The 20,469-nt window shown below is 61.8% G+C and overlaps 2 protein-coding genes across 8 annotated transcripts; one reads left to right on the plus strand and one right to left on the minus strand.

Annotated features, from left to right (window-relative positions):
* Nucleotides 1-16,218, plus strand: EHBP1L1 (EH domain binding protein 1 like 1). Of its 7 annotated transcripts, none has more exons than XM_045486759.1 (20): nucleotides 1-396; nucleotides 3,127-3,184; nucleotides 3,851-3,946; nucleotides 4,238-4,291; nucleotides 4,383-4,561; nucleotides 4,651-4,793; nucleotides 5,257-5,292; nucleotides 5,384-5,452; nucleotides 5,545-5,707; nucleotides 5,842-7,843; nucleotides 8,304-8,461; nucleotides 8,550-8,598; nucleotides 9,030-9,722; nucleotides 13,495-13,564; nucleotides 13,685-13,740; nucleotides 13,832-13,955; nucleotides 14,222-14,321; nucleotides 15,301-15,374; nucleotides 15,459-15,573; nucleotides 15,706-16,218. In XM_045486759.1, the coding sequence occupies exons 1-20, from the start codon at nucleotides 293-295 to the stop codon at nucleotides 15,803-15,805; spliced, it is 4,443 nt and encodes a 1,480-aa protein (XP_045342715.1). In that variant the 5' UTR covers nucleotides 1-292; the 3' UTR covers nucleotides 15,806-16,218. The 7 variants fall into 7 exon arrangements, with proteins under 7 accessions (XP_045342715.1, XP_045342718.1, XP_045342719.1 ...); XM_045486762.1 differs by having other exon boundaries at nucleotides 5,842-6,586; XM_045486763.1 differs by having other exon boundaries at nucleotides 2-396; nucleotides 5,842-5,977.
* A 456-nt stretch (nucleotides 16,219-16,674) lies between these two features.
* KCNK7 (potassium two pore domain channel subfamily K member 7) lies at nucleotides 16,675-19,548 on the minus strand. The gene is made up of 3 exons (XM_045486779.1): nucleotides 19,035-19,548; nucleotides 17,274-17,672; nucleotides 16,675-17,021 (listed from the first exon to the last, which is right to left on the minus strand). The coding sequence occupies exons 1-3, from the start codon at nucleotides 19,351-19,353 to the stop codon at nucleotides 16,816-16,818; spliced, it is 924 nt and encodes a 307-aa protein (XP_045342735.1). The 5' UTR covers nucleotides 19,354-19,548; the 3' UTR covers nucleotides 16,675-16,815.
* Between the last annotated feature and the right edge of the window lie 921 nt (nucleotides 19,549-20,469).

The raw sequence follows: 20,469 nt of genomic DNA on the forward strand, positions 1-20,469 counted from the left end.
CCGCCCGCCTTCCGACGGGGGTGCGGCTCCAGGAAACGGCGCGCTCGCCGCTCAGCGCTCCAGCGACCCGACGCGCCCCGGACAACCCGCCGACTCAGCCGGACCACCCGGCGGGCCCCAGCGGCCTCCCCGGGGAGATCGGCCCCGGGTCCGAGCCTCGGACATCTCCGACGGACGGGACGGGCGGCTCGGATAGCAGCCCCGGAGGCCATGGGGACCCAGGGCCGGCCAGCGGTCTCGGGCCAGCGGGAGCCCAGAGTCTGAGGATCCGGCGGCGGGGGCGGCGGGGGCCATGACCTCGGTGTGGAAGCGCCTGCAGCGCGTGGGCAAGCGGGCCGCCAAGTTCCAGTTTGTGGCCTGTTACCACGAGCTGGTGGTGGAGTGCACCAAGAAATGGTGAGTGACAGGGAGGCCTGGGGGACTCCTCGGGCTGGCCGGGACCCTGTGGCGGCGCCGTTGAAGCCTGAGAGAACCCTGCCCCCAACCCAGGGGCCAAACAGGCCCCTTGCCCCACCTTGGGCCCTGGCGTCCCAGACAGAGATTCAAAAGTGCCTCTGCAGTTTGTGGGGCCCCTAGACTTGGTGGTGTGGGTAGCTGTTGGGGAGTGGAGGTCAGAATTTGCAGGCCTGGGAATCTGTCTGTCTGTGCCCACACCTTCCTCGGCTGCGCTCAGGGCTGGGGGAAGGGAGGCCTCCTGTTTTTTTGACCAGAGGGATGGTTCCGGGTGGCATCGGAAAAGGGAGCAAATTTTGAGGTCTGCGGGTGGCCAGGCCGCGGCAGAAACCTCCATCGACGGGTCCAGCTCAGAACAAGGACGTTGCCCCCTCCCCCTCTGCCCACTTGTTGAGCCAGAGGAACACGCACGCACGCACGCACACACGCAGGCCTCAGCCAGAGTGGATGCTGGGAGGCTGGATATGTCTCCACAATGTCCTTAAAAGGGGAAACTGAGTACTGAGAGGGATGAGGAGGGAGGCAGGGATCGGCTTAAAGGGGCCTGAGGGCCTAGAAGGTTGTGAGTCTGGGAGGAGAGAGGGCTTAGGGAGGGCGAGGTGGCCTGGTCAGGGGGAGATGTGTGAGAGAGCACAGAGCCTGGCTCAGACTGCCAAAGGAGCCGGGGGCATCTTGTTCACATGGCTCCCACCCGCAGCTGCCCGGACCCCTGTGTCACACCCTAAATATACGTGCTCACTGGTGTCGGCTTCCCTTGGCTGGATTAGGGCGCAGCTGTGGGGGCCTTGCCCTGCCAGGCGGGGCTAAATTTAGGCTCCCAAGAGAAAGCTGCTGGGGCAGGAAGGGATCATGGGGTCCAAAGGGAGGGGAGTGAGCAGGAGGCTAGGGCCCCTTGGGCAGCAGCCATATCCGTGGTTTTGACTGGGCCAGCTGGAGGGCCCTTCACTCCATTTGGCGAGGCCCAGAGAAGACAGGGGCTGACTAGGGTAACACAGCACAGGGCTAGGACTTGAACTCTGGTCTCTGGCTTCTACCTTCTGCCCCAGCATCCAGGATGAGCCCAAGGGGACGCTGGGCATCGTCCCAGAGAGCAGGCCTAGGGTGCGGGCAGTGTCAATGCATCTGAGTCACGGGGGTGGGCAGGGCCTGCTGGGCTTCTGAGCTAGGAGCCCAGGCTAGGAAGCTGCCCCTGCCCAGATCTCAGGCTCCCCAGGAGGGCGTGCCTGGCCTGAGTCAGGCTGCCCAGCCAGGCCCCGCCCTCTCTAGGCACCCCTGTCTGCTTCCCCTTTCTGGGAAGGCCCCGTGGTGGCTACTTTTTGCTCAGCCATCACCTGCAGTTTGGGGTTGGGGAGAAGAGCTTGGCTGCAGGCTGGAGGGCTCTGCGCTTGGCTTTGTGACCTTGCCTGACTCCCAACCTCTCTGGGCCTCGGGATTCTCAGGGGTTGACAGGAGAGCCATTTATCCTGGCCCCGCCTACAGAGGGGCAGTCAGGTGGGTGAACCTAAGTGCCCTGGCCTGGGGCCGGGTGCAGGCAAAGAGGGCTCTTGTACTGCCCTCGGCCTGATGGTCCCCTCAACCACCCCCACCCTCGTGGGCAGGACTTGGACCCTCTAACCCAAAAGGACCTTCTCCCCGCACCCACGTATTATCGCTGTGGGGCTGGGCCCTGCACGGGCAACTCTTGGCCCTTGTTTTGTCTGTCTCTTCACGTCTCTGCCTCTTCTCTGAGTCGGCCCCGGTGTATGCAGTTGGTTTGGATGTCACCTTCTGGAAGTCTCTCTTGATGCCCCTTGTGGGAGTCAGGGGCCCTGCAGAGCTAGAGTCCAGGGCTCTGGGTTTGAGAGGTGGGGGCATGGCTGGCTCTCAGGGCCTCTGACCCCAGCGAAGGGCTGGACGTGGAAGGCCCTGGGTGGTTGTCTGATGACAAACTGACCCTGTGTGTCTCTGATCACCTCCCACCCTCTGCCCCTCGCTCTGATCCCGAGCCCCCACCCCCCCTGCTCCATCCCCAACCTCGGACCCTTGCACTTGCCACCCCTTCTTGAACCCTCCTTCTCCAGAGCCTCACGAGCTTGTCCCTCCCCCACTCATGCCTTGCTCAGACACCCCAAGTTCAAGGAGACCCCAGTGGCTCTCTCCCATCTCCCTGAAGCCAGCTTGTTCACTTATTTTCTTTTTGATTGGCTCTCCACCCCTACCTCTGTTGTCCTCAGCCCCCGAAAGGGTCTCATTTCTTCTGTGCTCTGCTCTGCCCCTAAACTGGGCTGGGCTCACAGTGCACAGTCCCCACATATTTGTGAGTGATTGGGTTTGTTTTACTCCAAGTCTGTCTCTCCCTGTGTCTCTAAGTCTGTGTGTCTCTTGCAGGGTCCTCGCTGTGTTTACGTGTATCTCCCTGTCTCTGTGTGTGCCTGTCTCTCTATATGTCTCTGTCTCTCCGGCTGCCTGTCTTCATAATCCCTGTCGACCCACACACATCTGGGCCTTTGCCCTTCTGCCCTGGGCCTCACCCTGCCTCAAGCAGCTCCACCCTGCTCCTGGTGGCTCCAGATAATGGGCTGTCCAGTCCCTCTCCTGGGCGAGGAGGGTGTGGGCAGAAGGAAGACCCCGGAGGAGATGGAGAGGCTGGGCGAGTGGGCCCGACTGAGTAGCCCCCTCTCTCCCCACCCCTAGGCAACCGGATAAGCTGGTGGTGGTATGGACCCGGCGGAACAGACGCATCTGCTCCAAGGTGGGGGAGGTTGTCAGCGGGGGGGTCCAGGTTGGGGGTGAGGCCAACAGTGGGTGCAGGGTAAGTGGGTGAGGACTGATGGGAGAGTGGAGTCAGCTTCGGGTTTGGACCAGAATCCGCAGAAAGGGGGCTCCTGGGTGGCTCAGTTGGTTGAAACTCCGACTTGGGCTCAGGTCACCATCTCGTGCTTCACGAGTTGGAGCCCCGCGTTGGGCTTGCTGCTGTCATCTTGAGGCTGCTTTGGATCCTCTGTCCCCCTCTCTCTGTGCCCCTCCCCTGCTCGTGCTCGCTCTCTCTCTCTCTCTCTCTCTCTCTCTCTCAAAACTAAATCAACGCTAGGGCACCTGGGTGGCTCAGTCGGTTAAGCGTCTAACTTCGGCTCAGGTCATGATCTCGTGGTTCAGGGGTTCGAGCCCCACATTGGGCTCCGTGCTGACAGCTCAGAGCCTGGAGCCTCCTTCGGATTCTGTGTCCCCCTTCTCTCTCTGCCCTCCCTTGCTTGTGCTCTCTCTCTCAAAACTAAATAAACATTAAAAAAAAAAACAAAAAAAAAAAAAACAAAAGAATCCACAGAATGGAGAGAAAGATGAGGTCAAGTTTGGGGATAAGGACAGGGGACAAGGGGAGACTTAAGAGTCAGGGGAGACTTCAGACTGCTCATTGCAGGCCCACAGCTGGCAGCCAGGCATCCAGAACCCATACCGGGGCACCGTGGTGTGGATGGTGCCAGAGAATGTGGACATCTCTGTGACCCTATACAGGGTGAGTCTCTAACCTTCCTGCGTAGGTGGGAATGGGAGGGGCCGATTACAACCCAGGCAGCCACGAGGGATCCCAGTGTGTTATCCATCCAAATCAGAACGGAGGGGTGAGGCCAAGAAGCAAGATGGGGGTGGGGGTAGCCTGCTCAGTGTGGGTGGCCCAGGAGGTCTCTCTGGAGCGGGTAGCATGCACACATAGCTGCCAGAGGCAGCGTGAGAGACGGCTGGCCCTCCTCCCCATACTGCCCTCACCCCAGCAGCCCCCGTACTCACCAGTTCCCCCTTTTCCCAGGACCCTCACGTGGACCAGTACGAGGCCAAAGAGTGGACGTTTATTATTGAGAATGTGAGTGGCTGGGCAGGCCGGGGCTTGGGCTCTTGAGGCCCCGGGGGCGGCACTGATGCTCCTCCCCCTGGCCCTTCTCCCTGGCCCACAGGAATCCAAGGGGCAGCGGAAGGTGCTGGCCACCGCAGAGGTGGACCTGGCCCGCCACGCGGGGCCCGTGCCTGCCCCAGTCCCCCTGCGGCTGCGGCTGAAGCCCAAGTCGGTGAAGGTGGTGCACGCGGAGCTGAGCCTCACTCTCTCGGGGGTTCTGCTGCGCGAGGGCCGTGCCACGTGAGTGCCCATCCTCCTCCCTTGGCCTTAGTCTGTAATCTCTGTCCCCAGCCCCGACCCCTGACCTCTGACCCCCCCCCCCCCCCCAGGGACGATGATATGCAGAGTCTCGCGAGCCTCATGAGCGTGAAGCCTAGTGACGTGGGCAACCTGGACGACTTCGCTGAGAGTGACGAGGAGGAGGCCAATGGTCCAGGTGCCCCTGAGGCACGGGCTCGTGTCCCCCAGCCAGGTGGGCTCACAGCCTACCGTGGACTGAGATCTCCAAGACCTAGGGAGGGTGGGGGATAAGCCTGCCCATAAGCCCCTCGCTGTGCCGGGCCAGGGCCTGCCTTGAGCACGCCCAGTGAGGGGGCTCACTACGGCCCGGGCAGCCCCAACCTGCCCCGGCAGCCCTGACTGTCCAAACTTGGCTCCTGGTCCTGCGGCGGCCTGGGTTCTTGGCTGAGTCCTGCAGGATGGGTTCCCAGAGCCGCTGGCCCTCTCATCAGCCCTGAGCGGGTACCTGCCCGGAGACGGCAGGGCCAAACGCGCAGAGGGGAGTCTGATCTCCCCAGCCCTCGCCGCCACCCACCCTGGCCCTCCTCACTGGCTTCCTCATCCCTCCCTTTTGCTTGTTAAGGCTTTGTTTCTGTCTGTCCTTGTGGTTCTCTCTCTCTCTTTCTCTGCATCGGAGGGCCTGTCTCTTCTCGCAGGCCGGGGCGGTGCCCTGAGGCTGGGGCGTTTCCCAGGTAGGCCCAGGACTCTAGTTGGGGGGAGGGGGTCAGACCTGCAGGGCCCTCCCCTGGGCTGACCTGCCCCCCCCCACCATCCCCACCCCAGATCCCCCTCGGGAGCTGAAGACACTTTGTGAGGAGGAGGAGGAGGGCCGGGCCCAGCACCAGCAGGCAGGTGAGGCCCAGGCTCGGGTTGGGACCGGGGAGGGAATGGACCTCCAGCCTCAGGGCCCGGGCCTCAGCACCCCTCCCTTCCTTCCTCCCCAGCTGCCAACCCCTCTAGTGTGGAGAATACCAGCCCGGCCCCTGTGAGTGCCCCTGCGCCCCCAGCCAGGACCTCCCAGGGCCAGGGGTCTGAAAGAGCTACTGTAGCAGGGGGCCAGGTGGGCCTCAAGGCCCCAAGGCCCCCGGGAACCCCACCAGAGAAGAGGTGAGCTTTGGCACGAGCCCTGTCCCCTGCCCACTGTTAGAAAGCTGCACTCCTACCAGCGTGCCTTTCCAGGGCCCTAGGAACCTGAAGGGCGGGGATGGGGCTAAAAATGCTCTCTCCTGCTCTCTCCTCAGGTCTTCAAGACAGCCAGGCCAGGAGGTGGCCCCCACCCCAGCCCCTCGGCTCCGGAAAGGCTCTGATGCCCCCTGGCCCCTAGTCCCCCAAGGGGAAGATGAGGCTCCCAAAGCCTCAGGGGATCCCCCGGCAGGAGTGCGTTCTTCTGGGCAGGCCCGGGCCCAGGAAAGCCCGCAGGAAGGGACAGAGGCTCAGGGAGCCAGGCTGGCCCCAGGCATTGAGGGTGGAGGCTCCAGAGACTCTTTGGGGGGGCAGAAACCTAAGGTTAAGGGGAGGAGCGCTGGGGATAGGCGGGGGGCTGGGGGGACGGACACTGAGCAGGAGTCAGGAGTCAGAGAGGTGAACACTAAGAGGTCAGACGTCAGAGCCGGGGAGGCTGAAGAGAGTTTAGAAGGGAGTCAAGTGGATGCTGAGCAGATGTCAAAGGTGAGACATGTGGACACTGAGGGACCAGAGGCTGTAGGGGTGATGTCTGAGGCAAGATTCAAGGGGACTCCCGAGGCTCCTCCAAGGGGCTCTCAGGGGAAGACAGGGGTCAGGACCAGGGATGAGGCTCCCACAGTCCTGAGCCCACCCCCAGCAGACCCTGCAGGGCACACCAGGCATCTCGGTGACCTCAGTGGGGCCAGGGCTGCTGCAGGCCAGGAGAGAGAGGGTGCAGAGGTGAGAGGCAGAGCCCCTGGTGTTGGGGGGACAGGCCTGGAGCAGGGTCCCCCTGTTGGAGCAGCAAGCACCAGGCCCCAGGTGAGCGGGTACCAGGGAGCCCCGCCAGCAACTGGCCAGGGGGTGATGTCTAGGGATCTGGGGGTCTGGGAGGCAGAGACTCGGGATTCAAGGGTCCTGGGAACAGAGACGGGGGTGGCAGAGTCAGAGGTACTGGGGACCCAGGAGACCGAAGTGGAGGGATCAGGGTTCCCAGAGATAGAGATGGGGACAGCAGAAGCCAAGGCGTTGGGGGCCCAGGAGACACAGATCGTGAGATCAGGGGTCCTAGAGTCGGAGGCTGCTGGGATGGCAGAGTCTGAGGAACTGGGAGCCCAGAAAACAGAGGCTGAGGGTTCAGGGTTTCTGGGGACAAAGACTAGGAATGCAGAGACTGAGATAGTGGGGACCCAGGAGATAGCTGGTGGTTCAGGGATACTGAGGATAGAAGCTGAGATAGCAGAATGTGAAATGTTGGGGGCCCAGGAGACAGAGGTGGGAGGTTCCCGGATGCCAGAGATAGAAGCTGGGACGGCAGAGGCTGAGATATTGGAAACCCAAGAGGCTGAGGTGGGGGGTTCCGGGATAAAATCTGAGATAGCAGGGACCCGGGAAACAGAGGTAGGGGGCTCAGGGATCCCAGGGTTTGAGACTGAGACAGCAGCAGCTGAGATACCGGGGACCCAGGAGATAGAAGCTGGGGGTTCAGGGGTTCCCAGGATAGAAAATCAGATAGCAGGAGCCCTGGAGACAGAGGTGGGGGATTCAAGGGTTTCAGGGCCAGGAGTTGGAAGGGCAGAGGCTGAGGGACTGGGGACTCAACAGACAGAAACGACAGTTTTAGAGGCTGAGAAGGACAAGGCTAAGACTTTGGGGGTCCAGGAGGCAGAGACTGGGCTCTGGGAGACTCTCCAATATGAAGCTTTGCAGGATTCCATCACGAAGCGTGGAGTTTTAGGGCCCCGGGGAGCAGAGGCAGAGACCACAGTTTTGAGGGCCCAGGAGGCAGAAGCTGAGGTGCTGGGAGTTGCAGAGGCCAAGTCTGGGGCTTGGGGGGCCCAGGAAGCAGAGACGGAGATTTTAGGGCCTCCAGAGAACGAATCTGGTATTTTTGAGGCCGAGGAAGCAGAGGCCGGGTTCTCAGGGACTGAGCAGGGACAAGAGGCTGAGGGAAACCTCCCGGAGGCCAGCCTGATTGAGGTGCAGGTGGCCAGCGGGGCAGGGGCTGGGGTGCCCAAGCCCTCGGGGGCCTCTTCCCCAGAGGAGCCTGAAGAGGACGGGAGGCTGCCAGGCAGCCAGGTAGGGATGGGGGCCGCCGAGGGCCCAGTCCGCTGCTTTCCACTAACCTGGGGCTGAGCTAACGGCGGCTCTGCATGGACCCACCTGGTCGACTGGGGTGCGGTGGGATAGGGGCTCAGCTTCAAGGAGCCCCCCTCACCCTCTCCTCTCTCAGGATGCCCTGGCTCCCCCATCTGTCTTCCCTGGGCTGCATGGACCCGGACACCCCTAAGCTGATTTTCTGGGCTGACCTTGAGGTGTGGCTGCTGGTGACCTCTGATCTTGCCTGGGGGCCACTGACCTTTTAGGTGACCTTGGTAGATAACCACAGAGCTGGAAACCCTTTGCCTAGTCCCAAGGCTCTGGCCAGTGGTCTCTGGTGACCCCTGCAAACCCAGAGCCAGGGCTATTTTGTGCCCAGGGGTCAGAGGGTATACAGGTCCTCCGTTCACATTCCCTGAGCCCATCCCTGTGTCCCTAGGCACCACGTGCTCTGGTCAGCTCCAGTCAATCCCTGCTGGAGTGGTGCCAGGAAGTCACCGCTGGCTACCGTGGTGTCCGAGTCACCAACTTCACTACATCTTGGCGCAACGGCTTGGCCTTCTGTGCCATCCTACACCGATTCTACCCAGACAAGATGTGAGCGGCCAGAGGGGGTGGGAATGAATGAGGGAGCCTGCTGGGAGGGCAGTGTGATTTCAGCCTCTGACCGGCCCTCTCTCTGCAGCGACTACGCCTCCCTGGACCCACTCAACATCAAGCAGAACAACAAGCAGGTGAGATGGAGAGGGAGCGATGCCTGGGGGGAAAGGGTCTAGAGCCAGGCCGTAGATCCAATATTTAGGGTCCGTCTGTCCTTAGGAGAGGAACCTACGGGCTGCAGGGCCCCAGCAAGTGGGTTTGGGAAGTTCTGTCACTTTTTTACCCTCTTGGTCTTTAAACCGTTCGTTTTTCTTAGTTTTGTTTTGTTTTAAAGCCTATTTCCCCCAGATGGTTTTTCCAAAACCGCCCTTTGGTGTGCAGTTGCTGGGTGACGCGGGGGCGGGCCCTGTTGCTAGATTTCCCCCAATAGAAGGGTGAAGGCGTTGCTAGGCAAAACCCCGGCGTGCCAGTCGCGGGGATTCCTCCGGCGGTCCTGGGCGGGGCCGCAGCGTCTCTGGGTAACACCCGCCGCCGCCGCCGCTGATCCCCAGCGCACCGTTCCTAGGCCTTCGATGGCTTCGCGGCTCTGGGCGTGTCGCGGCTGCTGGAGCCGGCGGACATGGTGCTGCTGTCGGTGCCTGACAAGCTCATCGTCATGACGTACCTGTGCCAGATCCGCGCCTTCTGCACCGGGCAGGAGTTGCAGCTGGTGCAGCTGGAGGGCGGCGGCGGCGCTGGCACGTACCGCGTGGCCAGCGCCCAGCCCAGCCCGCCCGACGGCCTGGACGCCGGGGGCCTGGCGCAGCGGCTGCGCGAGCACCGGGCCGAGGCGCCGGAGGAGCCCAAGGGGCCCAAGGCGCCGGAGGAGCCCAAGGGGCCCAAGGGGCCCAAGGAGCCCGAGAACCGAGAACCGGACGGGGCGGCTCCCGAGGCGGCCTCCAAGGACCGCGGTGCGGAGGCCGCCCCGGAGGCGCGCTCCGCGGAAGCCCCTGCCGACGGTCCCGGAGCCCGGGCGTCCGTGCCCCCGGCCGAGGGGCTGGTGAACGGGGCGGGGGCGCCGGGCGCCGGGGGCGGCGTGAGGCTGCGGCGGCCGTCGGTCAACGGGGAGGCCGGGCCGGTGCCCCCGCCCCGCGCGCACGGCTCCTTCTCCCACGTGCGCGACGCCGACCTGCTGAAGAAGAGGCGCTCGCGGCTGCGGAACAGCAACTCCTTCTCGGTGGAAGACCCGGACGCGGGGGCCGCCGGGGCCGCGGCTGCGGTGAGTGCCCTCCTGTGGCGCGGGGTCGAGGGTGGCCGGGCAGAGAGGGATGGGTCCTGAGGGGCCCCAAGGGCAGAGACGGCGCAGGGGCGGCGGCTTCAGGGCAGCAGGACTCGGCTGGACGCGGCGAGGCGCTTTCTGAGTGCGGGGCCGTGGTGTCCGGGAAGAGTCCCCCGGCGACGGCGACGGAGTGGGCTTCTGTTCAGGGGACACGTGCAGGCCGAGGCCCCCCAGGCCCAGAGCGGCCGCCTGGGCAGGGTCTCCACCTTTGCTGCCAGCTTGGAATCTATGCTAACGGTTCTTAATGCCTGACACCCAGGTAGTGGAATCAGGGCTGTAGCAGGAAGTTCCTAGGAGGCTCCGTCGTTGTCAGCACTCAGCACGCTGCTCTTTAGGGACTGTGAAGTGGGTGAGGGCGTTTCTTTCCCTGCGGTTGGCCCTGGGTCGCTCAGCAGCCACCATTGCCCTGTAGGCCCGGCAGGGCTTCTGTCCTCAGCGGGGCCAGCCAGGGCCTCCCTGTTCCAAGTATCTCTGATTCGGATCTTTAACTCCAGATCCTGGAGACCCATTCTTCTCTGATAATGGGAGGTTGAAGCTGGGAGACCCTGCCTGGTGCCCCCTCCACCCCACTCCCCCAGCCCCTGCATTTCTCAGGTTCGGGTCTCCCAGGGTGTCATATGGTCATTGCACTGAAGGGGAGGTGGTCCCAGAGGAGGCAGGGATTTGCTCAAGGACAAGTGCCACTGAAGTGGCTTCCCAGCTGGGGTTCCTTCCACCCCCTGCACCCATCCTGCCCGCAACAGCAGGGGCAGCCCTGTCAGGCCACTGCAAGCCTTCAGCTGCCCAGGGATGACGTTCCAAAGAAAGGAGGGAATAAACCGGGAAAGGCTTTCTGGAAGAAGCAGCCATGTGAGCTAGGCTGATAAGATGGGAAGAGATGGTTCTCAAATGGGGGGACCTGCTTAAGTAAAAGTGTGCTCTTAGCAGGAAAGCTCGGGTCTCCTTTAGGGATCTGCCAGTCATCTCCCACGAGGTCCGCAGGTAGTGATAAGGCTGGTTTGGAGAGCAGGAGCCTTGAGCGGGTCAGAGGCACAGCATTGTGAATGAGAGACAGAGAGGGCACCAGAGGCACCCCTAGGAGATGTGATACGCAAGGGTCAGAGGGACACAGTCACCCTGGCCTGTCTGTTGTCCTCTGGCCACAGTCTCATTAATATATGTCACTGGCTCCTTAAATCTTAGAGGGGAGGCTCCGTCCTACGCCCTTCTCTGCCCAAGTCCCAGCATCTGGTCCTTCTGAGCCAGGCCCCTCCTGAGCCCTTGTCCCACAGGAGATCTGTGACCCACGGGGCTGGAGGGGACTCCTCCTTATTGGCTGTTCCCATCCCCCATGCCCTATGCATGCAGTAGGAGGAGGTCAGGCCTGTCCCTGCCCTTGGGAGTTCCCAAAGTCCTGGATGGGATGAAGTCAGGCACCTTGAAGCTGGGGTGGGGCCAAAGCAACGCCTAGAGGAGGGCAGGGTGCCTCTGGTGCGGCCCAGCAAGGCTTCCTGGAGGAGTGGCCATGCATGAGGGTATAGAAAGGGGAATTGGGGTCAGACAGGAGGAAGCACTGGAATTCCCATCGGGGCTGGCTGAGTGAGTAAGCTCAGTGGCTGCTAAGGTTGGGGTTTCTCCTCCACTCTTCTGCCTCTGCCTGCTCTGTGGGTGGAGTGCACGCTGCGTGCCAGGCCCTGCCCCCATGACCCCTTATTAGCTCCCAACTGACTTCTCACAATGTCCCTTCCGGGGAGGAATGATTACCCCATTTGCAGGTGGGAACATTGAGGTTCAGGGAGAAAGTTGAGAACACCCGTGAAGCCGGAACTATGAAACGGTGCCCTCTGCTAGGCTCAGCGCTACCGGCTGGCTGGCTGCGGGACTCTGGGCGAGCCACGTAACCTTTCTGTCCTCTTTCCCTGAGGAGAAGCAGCAAATGCCTAAGTCCTTCACGGAGTGGCCTTGAGATACTACTTCAGGGTGCCGTCAAGAAAGGGGAACTGTGTTCTTCCCCAGATGCCTTTCTGGAACCCTGCCACCCCCAGTTTCCACAGGGTTCGGATTTCTCTCACATAAAGACAAACAGAAGCCCAGGGAGTATGACTGGCCCAGAGGCAAACAGCCAGTGGGTGGCCCAGCTTGGGAACACATCTTTGGATTAGACAGCCCTGGGTCCTAGGCCAGACCTATATGAGCTTCATCTCTGGCCTTTGGTGTCCTGTTCTGTGAAGTGGTGATGTTATGACCCCTGAATCACAGAGCTGTTGGGGGGACTGGTGGAGTCATTATATGCACCGTGTCCAACGCATCAATGTCTAGTCAACGGCGCTAATTGGTGGGCCCTGAGTGCATTCTCTGGGCCCCATCCTGTCTGCAGGGGCTGCCTCTGGGCAGGGAGACACAGAGAACCAGCAACTATGATGGGGGTGCAAGCAGGGATGGGGGGACCCTGGGAGGCCATGGAGGGGGGCACTCTCCGGGCTTCAGGAGGGGTGAAGTTCGGGAAGAGAGACAGAAAGCTGTGTGGGAGCCGGAAGGGGCCTCATGGAGGTGGAGCCGAGCCGGGTCATGAAGGTTGCTGATGTCAGGTTTCCCCAGATAGAGGCCAGTCCAGGCTGAGGAAGCTATTTGGGGAAGCGAAAGTCCATTGCTATGGCCAACGGCTGGTGTCTGGGTGGGGTCTGGGGTAGTAGGAGTTGAGGCTGGAGCTGCCAACAGGGCTTGGCAACAAGATTGGGCGCTGAGAGGGGTCGGGGGGCTGGGGGAGTGACACCATCTGGTGAAAGTTTTAGGAAGACCCCTCAGTTGTGACTTGAGGATAGAGTCAGCAGGCAGGGAATGGGTAGTGGCCACTGACACGGGCCAGAGAGGATGGCATATGACCGCCATCTGTCCAGGGACGCTTCTCAGAGAAGCACAGGATGGAGTGGACAGTGGGGGTAGTTCAACCTTCTCCCCACCCTGTGACCTAGAAGGGTGGCCCGAGCAGGAGCCATCAAAGGGGCCAGGCTATCTGCTGACCTGAGCCCCCGGAGCTGACCCCCCACCCACCCAGCAAGTCGCCAGGGGCAGGGCACATTAAGGGCCAGCCCTGCCTTTGGAGACTGAAATTGGTAGGCCCAGCCCACCTGACCTGTTCTGAGTGTTCTACGAAGAGCACAGCAGTCTGGGCGTGGGAATTGATAAGGTGGGAGGGTGCCCCCTTTTGGCCAGGATATGGAGGTGCTGGCCCAAGATGGCCTGGGTCTGGAGATGAGGTGCATGCATCAAGGGAGCTCAGTGTCACCGTGTGTGCCCCTGGCCATGATGGAGACTCAAGCACTAGGTGATGGGAGTCGGAGGTGGCCTGAGGGAGCTCCAAGCAGGAAGGGGCGAGGGGGAGAAGGAGAGGCCCCAGCCAGGCCCCTCACAGCCTTTCACCCCTGACTCTCACAAAAGCCTTGTAAACCCAGCCCAGGGAACAAGGACTGTGAGGCTCCCAGAGTGGGAGTGGACTGGCCCAGGATCACAGGGCCAGGCAGGGTGAAGGCCATGGCCTTCCCTTGGGGAGGCACTTTCCCTGGAGGGGACGGTGGGTGGAGTTCTGTGCATGCAGGACTGGAGAAGCAGCTGGGGTGGGCAGGGCCTGGAACTGAGGGCCTCTCCTCCCCTGCGTGTGCATGAGGCTCTGGCTGGCCCTAGGGCAGGGCTGTTGGGGAGCCCTGCAGGCCCTCACCGGCCCCTTTCTCCACAGGAAGGCCTGGGCCCTGACCCCAGCCCTGCCCCTGGCCCATCTACAACCACAGCCCCACAGCAGCCCCCTGGTGAGTAGTTGTGAAGGAGTAGTGACCCAGCTCAGTTCAGGCTGTTCACAGATCCTGAGCTGGGGACGCCCTGGGGGCAGCTGTCAGATGGAGGTGCCTTAGCCCGGTCTCTGTCTGCAGGTGGGAGTTCCCCACCGGAGGAGCCACCCCCAAGTCCAGGGGACGAGGCTGGGCTGGTAAGGAGGGCTGAGGAGGGAGGAGCTGGTGGGTGGCACTTCCCAGGCAGAGCCTGGACTGAGCCCCCCCTGCCCCCCCCCTTTTCTGCAGCAACGGTTCCAGGACACAAGTCAGTACGTGTGCGCAGAGCTGCAGGCCCTGGAACAGGAGCAGAGACAGATAGATGGGCGGGCAGCGGAGGTGGAGACACAGCTGAGGAGCCTTATGGAGTCAGGTGGGGCAGACATCTGGAGTCCACTCCCCAACACATGCCACCGGATCTGCCCAGCCCTGCAGCCCTTCCTGATCTGGGGAGGAGTTGGGAGGAGGCAAGGCTGGGGTCACTGTCCCCATTTACAGCGGGACAAGGGAAGCAGCTTGCCGGAGGCACCAGGCTCCGGCTTCTGGGATGCCGTAAGGAAGCGAGCCCCAATCCCCAGCCACCCTACTCCTGCCAGCTGGGTTGACGGCAGGCCTGGTGACTGTCCTGGCCGGGTTCAGGTGCCAACAGGTTGCAGGAGGAGGTGCTGATCCAGGAGTGGTTCACATTGGTCAACAAGAAGAATGCTCTCATCCGCAGGCAGGACCAGCTGCAGCTGCTGTGAGTGAGCCCCTCCCACTCCAGACCCCGCCCCCAGCCCTCCCTGGGCTGCAGGACAGAGGGGAATCTTGGCCACTTTGGTTAGAACTATTCACTACTTTCTTCTTTCTGCAAAGGTCTTTTGGGAAAATTGCTCAGTCACCTTATTTTCTTCTTCTCGAAAGTCCTGTATGAATTGTACACCTCTTTTATTGGTACTGTTTTTATGAATCAGAAAACTAAGGCCCAGAGAAAAACGTGGTACAGGCAAGTCAGGGCTGAGTGCCTGTTCCTTTGACCCTGTTCCTTTCCAATAAGAAAAACTGAGGCCCACAGAGATCTGAGCTGGTTTCCAAGTGGGGTCAAAAGCAACTCTTGACCATGATTGCTTTGATAGTCCTGCAGGATGAAGGCAAGTTTGCCTCCCTTTTGGATTTTAGATCATTTTTCAGAATAATTTTAGTGTCTCATACTTGCTGCTGATGAATAATGTTCATCCAAATGATCCTGCAAGGTTGTTTCCTAATTACAAAAAAAAAAAAAAAAAAAAAAAAAGGAGGGGTGCCTGGGTGGCTCAGTCAGTTAAATGTCCGACTTTGGCCCAGGTTATGATCTCATGGCTCATGAGTTCGAGCCCTACGTTGGACTCTGTGCTAACAGCTCACAGCCTGGAGCCTGCTTCGGATTCTGTGTCTCCCCCTCTCTCTGCCCCTCTCCCACTTATGCTCTGTCTCTCTCAAAAATAAATACATATTTAAAAATTAAAAAATAAAAAGCAATGGGGATGGGAGGAGACACTATAAGCATCCAGCATTTGGAGAACAGTTGGAAGGAAGATGATCTGGGGCAGGGACGGGGGTATAGCGCTTTCCTCAGCCCAGCCCTCCACACGAACTGGTAATGAGGTGGGATGGGAGGCCAGGGAGTAGTAGTCAGAGCCCCGGGACCCCTTCCTCTCCTGTTCCCCTTTTCCTGACCCACCCCGCATCCTCCACCCCAGTATCGAGGAGCAAGACCTGGAGCGGAGGTTCGAGCTGCTGAGCCGGGAGCTACGGGCGATGCTAGCTATCGAAGGTGGGAGATGGGGCCTGGAGAGGGTGAGAGCCAGTACAGAGCAGGGACGGGCGCCTCCTGACCCTCGGCCTCCTCCGCCCTCAGACTGGCTGAAAACGGCCGCGCAGCAACGCCGAGAGCAGCTTCTGCTGGAGGAGCTGGTGTCGCTGGTGAACCAGCGGGATGAGTTGGTCCGGGACCTGGACCACAAAGAGCGGATGTGAGTGGGGTGGGGACCGCGCTGGGGGGGGGGGGGGGGCGTCTAGGGGCGGACTCCCGAGGAGGGCTCGCTCTGGCCAGGGGGCAGACTAGGGTTGGGGCCCGACTCTGACTTCAAGCCGCTCCCTCCCAGCGCCCTGGAGGAGGACGAGCGCCTGGAACGCGGCCTGGAGCAGCGGCGCCGCAAGCTGAGCCGGCAGCTGAGCCGGCGCGAGCGCTGTTCGCTGAGCTGAGGCCTCAACCACTCGGACCGCAGGCTTTCTCGCTGCCGCGCCGGGTCGCCGCCCCGGACTAGCGCTGCGGAGGACCCGGGCCGCACGGACGCGGCGCGCCGCCCGTAGGGGCCGCCGTCGCCCCCGTGTGGGGGGAAGAAGGGCGGCCTCTGGGGGCCCGACAGACAGGAGCGGCTGGACGGCCGTGCCGTCCGGGCCGTATTTATTTGTCCGTGTGAGTGTGTGTGCGTGTGTTCGCGGGGCCTGGGGGTCCCAGGAGCACCCCTACAGAACCCCTCCCCGATGGCAGGGCCCGGGCCGGCCAGCGGGGGGACAGGGATGGCCGGTGAGCCGCTGCGCCCCCGCCCTCCCCCCTTTCCTGATCTTCGCGAGCAATAAAGTTGGACGAGGCCACTCCAGGCCTGCCTTTCTCAGCCCTGGGGCTTTCAATAGACGGAAGGGGGCGGGGCTAGGCCGATAAGGCTGTCTGCGACCCGAAGTGGGGTCGGGCGGGCTTTGAGGTTCCCAGATGCGGCGGAGGACCTCCCTCGGCCTTCGCCTTCAAAGGATGATGGGGTTTAAGGATGGTGGGGTTTGGGTCGTTGATCGCTTTAGGGATCCCATTTTTTTAAATTTTTTTTTTTTTTTAATTTTTTAACGTTTATTTATTTCTGAGAGACAGAAAGAGTGCAAGCAGTGGTGGGACAGAGAGAGGGAGACACAGAATCAAAAGCAGGCTCCAGGCTCTGGGCTGTCAGCACAGAGCCCCATGCGGGGCTGAAACTCACAAGCTGTGAGATCATGACCTGAGCCCAGTGGGTCGCCCAACCGACTGAGCCACCCAGGCGCCCCTGGGAGTCCCATTTTGAAAGAAGGGACCAGAACACGGCTATTGCCTTTTTCCTTTAAAAAACAAAACAAACCACTATTGCCTGAGGTCCTTACAATCACACCCTCCCCTCCCATCACCGGGGGCTTCCTCCTCAAGCTCGTCCACCTGAACAGAGCTCAACTCCATCACCTGGCACCCATCAGCAAGTTGGGGTCTGTTCCGGGGCTGCGGCCGAGGGTGGCAGGGTGCTCAGGGCCAGTTCATCTTGGCCTAGGATGCCGCTTTGGTCTTCAGCCGTCCGCGGGCCACTGGACCCAAAGAACTTCACCACGGCGCGGACCTGTGGCAGCTCTGAGAAGGTCTCCACAGCCAGCAGCATGGCCAGGAGCCCGAGGAGCAAGTAACCTGGTGAGGAGAGGTTGCTGGCACAGCTCTGGCAGTGCCCGTATGCTCCCTGCCACCTCCCAGCCAAGTGACCCGCCACCCCGGCACCCGGCGCCACTCAGAGGTGCCGTCAGGGTTCTACGACTCCCACACCACAGCCCAGGGCAGGGTTCCTCCACCTGGGCGGCTCGGCCTCCCCAGTGGTTTACGGAGTCGTAGTCCGGGCTCCTCTTCCCTCCTCTCGCCCTCACGCTCCTTGGCAGCTGGACTCACCGAGAAGTGCGAGCTGGCCCAGGTGGTAAAGCCCCGGATGCAGGCCACGGCCGTGACCCGGCAGCAGGTCCCCCAGGCCGATGGTGCTGAGGGAGCTGAAGCAGAAGTAGATGGCCTCCAGCAGGCTGCAGTCACCCTGGACGCCCCACAGCACCAGCGCTGGCAGCAGCACGAAGGCGCCAGCCACTAGCAGGCCCAGTCCGGCTGCCCGTAGCAACGCGGCCCCGGCCGGGGCCAGCCGCCAGTAGGCCGCTACCCAGGCCCCTGGGCGGCTGAGCAGAGGCAGCAGGCAGCGGCGCAGTGCGGCCAGGAGCGCTAACGAGGCTGGCAGCCCCAGGGCCGCGTAGACCACGCAGAAGGCCTTTCCGCCCGCCGACAGCGGGGCCATGCAGCCATAACCTGGAAAGGAGAGAGGCCGTGGGCGATAAGCACTCCAGCGGGATGCCCGCTGTGGTCCCCCCCCCCTTCCCCCAACGAGGCCTCTGGCAGAAGACCGCCCTCTAGTGGCTGAGATCGAGGGACCGGCTCCCGCCTGTGCTCTGGCTGGCTTTGCTCCTCATTCGCTGGGGGTCTTGGACAAGTCCCTTTACCTCTGTGCCCACTCTTTTCTGGGAAATGAAACATTAAAAGAGGCAGTCACCTTAGGCCTCTTGGGGCTGGGACAGTTCTGAGAACCCCTATCCTGCCCCAGAGGAAGCTTGGTTTTCTCCGGTTCCTCAGCTCCGCCCTTGACCAATACGATGCTTCCAAATCCACTGGGAAGAACGTTACGCACTCTTCCCCTGCCCAAAGGTGTCTTGAGACACCCTGTGTGCCAGGCCTTGCACTGGAATCTGAGTCTGCCCAGGCCCTGCCTTTTGGTGGAGACGACAATGAAGGAAAGTCAGTGGAGACACGACGTGAACGGCAGCAAAAGAGGCAGCGTGCGTGAGAGAGGGCAGTCAGGACTGGAAAAGCATGTGCAAGGCAGGGAGAGGCGGGAGAGCAGGGTGTGCTGGGAGAACAGGACCAGCTAGTCCAGAGGTTGTAAACGCAAATGCCTAGAGGGGCCAGATGTGAGACAAGAGCGTTGGGTTGGCCTGGAGAGGAAGCGTTCTGTCCAAAAGTACAGGCCTTGTTCCTCTCCAGACAGTATGCCGCCTTGCAGGGATTCTGGCTCAGAGTGAATATAGCTCTCCTGATTGTCCAAGAGAAGTCGGGAATACAGATTTAGACGACATTTAGACACCCTGCAGATGTTTGTACGGACGATGTCCACTCACAGGACAAAAAAACCTCCGGGGCTGTGGGTCCCATTGCTTTATCTCCCTGCACCTTTACACATGCTGTTCCCTCTGCCAGGAATTCCGTCATCCCTCATCTCTGTGCCCTCTTGCCAAGGCTAACGTTTCATCAGGACTTCCTCCCCCTGGCCACTCTCTCCGGAGTCGGTGGTCCTGACCTGCACCCCTGGGTTCACTCCATTCTCCTCTGTTAAAGAATCCACCCTACAATAGCTGTTCCCCACCTTGCCTCGGGCCACGGGGTCTGGGCATCTCTCCCGGATGTCAGGGGGCGTCGGGGTGTGTGGCTGAGGAGGACACACCCCACCTGGCCGCTGAACTTGAGGTACCAGTTGGGGTACTGGTGTGGGAAGCCCCAGCTCTGATGTCAGGCCGAGTCAGGCCTGGGATCTGTCTGGCCTTTTGGGGCTGAGGGAAGGGCTACATCGCCAGGGCCCCCCCAGGAACCCCCGCCTGCCCGGCCGCCTGGCAGCCTTACCCGTGGTGGTGAGGAGGCTGGCAGTGAAGAGCAGGGCCGAGGGCAGATCCCAGTTCCCAGCCTCTGAGCCATCGCCCGAGCTGGAGACCCCGCGTACCTGGGCCGCCAGGGCGGTGCCCAGCAGCTCCTCCAGTGCCCCAGGTGGCAGGCAGGCCCCATATTCTGCCTGGAAAGTGGCCAACTCGGTCCTGAGTTTGGCCTGGAGCCGGAGGGCTGGCGGCCCCTCCAGGGCCTGAAACACAGCAGCCCCAATCCCCAGGGCCAGCAGGTAGGCCATAACCAGTAGTGGGAACCGGGCCCAGGGCCTTAGAGCCCCCATGTCGTGCCGCCTGGGGTCGGAGGTGCTGTGGGAGCTGGCGGCTCCACAGGCACCTGGGAGGGGCTGGCAGGGTGCGGCTGGGAGGAGGTGCCCGTGGGAGGCTGAAGACAGACGCCAGGGACTCACTGAGGGAGAGTGTGAGTGAGCTGGAAGGGGGTCGGTCTGGGGCCCTCCTCCTAATTTCTGGGGACGAGACATTATTTGCCCAGTTCCCTGAAGCTGGGGAGATGGGGGCGGGGTGGAGTAGGCTGAGGCCCAGAGAGTGAGCGAGACTGGCTCAAAGTCACACAGGGTGGCTTATTCAGGGAGGAGCTCACTCCAGCCCGGCCCGCTCCCTGCATCCCCTCAGCAGGTACTTCTTTTTCCTGAGGACACGGGACAAGAAGACAGACACAGGTCCCTTCCCTCCTGCTGTTCCACAAGAAACCTGTTAGCAAGAGAATGTGACAAGTTTGAATTGTCACACATGCCCTGAAGTTCTGGGGGAAGGCCCTGGAAGAGTGAAGACTGACAGTTCAGCTGGGGAACAGAAGCCAGTCAAGGTGGGAGAGAGCTTGGGGTGTGAGAGGAACGGCGTGGGGTGGGGGGGGGGGGGGTAAGGACACAGGGCCGAGAGGACAAGAGTGGCCCAGGTAGACCTATTGGGAGGGGGGTGCGAGGGGGGTACAGCAGGCAGCCTGCAAGGAAGAGGGGACAGGAGTGGGGATTTGGGAAGAGTCGGGGGTGGGGGGGGGGCAGGGCAGTGAGCTGAGAGGAGCCAAGGCCGCCGCCCAGAGGACGCTCTCACACCTCCATTCTGAGTTCTCCCTGAGAACCCTGTGCTGGGCCCTCCTGAGTCCCGCCCCACTGAACACTGGGGACACAGTGAGCCTGGCGGCCAGGGTGTGTGCAGGGGCGGGGAGCCTAGACTACTACTCCCCTGAACCATGGAGGGGCTGAGCGCAAAGGCCCCGCCCCGGGGCCTGGTGTGGGGTGCCCCCCACCCCCCCCCACAGAACCCGCATAAGTGTGGATGGAGCCATGAGCCAGTAAGAGAAGTGTGGACGGAGCCATGAGCCAGGGTGTTCACTCCTCCTGGTCCAGACCCTGGAATAGAGACAAACCCAGGACAAACCC

The sequence above is a fragment of the Leopardus geoffroyi genome, chromosome D1, assembly GCF_018350155.1.
Source record: "Leopardus geoffroyi isolate Oge1 chromosome D1, O.geoffroyi_Oge1_pat1.0, whole genome shotgun sequence".
Classification (NCBI taxonomy): Eukaryota; Metazoa; Chordata; class Mammalia; order Carnivora; family Felidae; genus Leopardus; species Leopardus geoffroyi.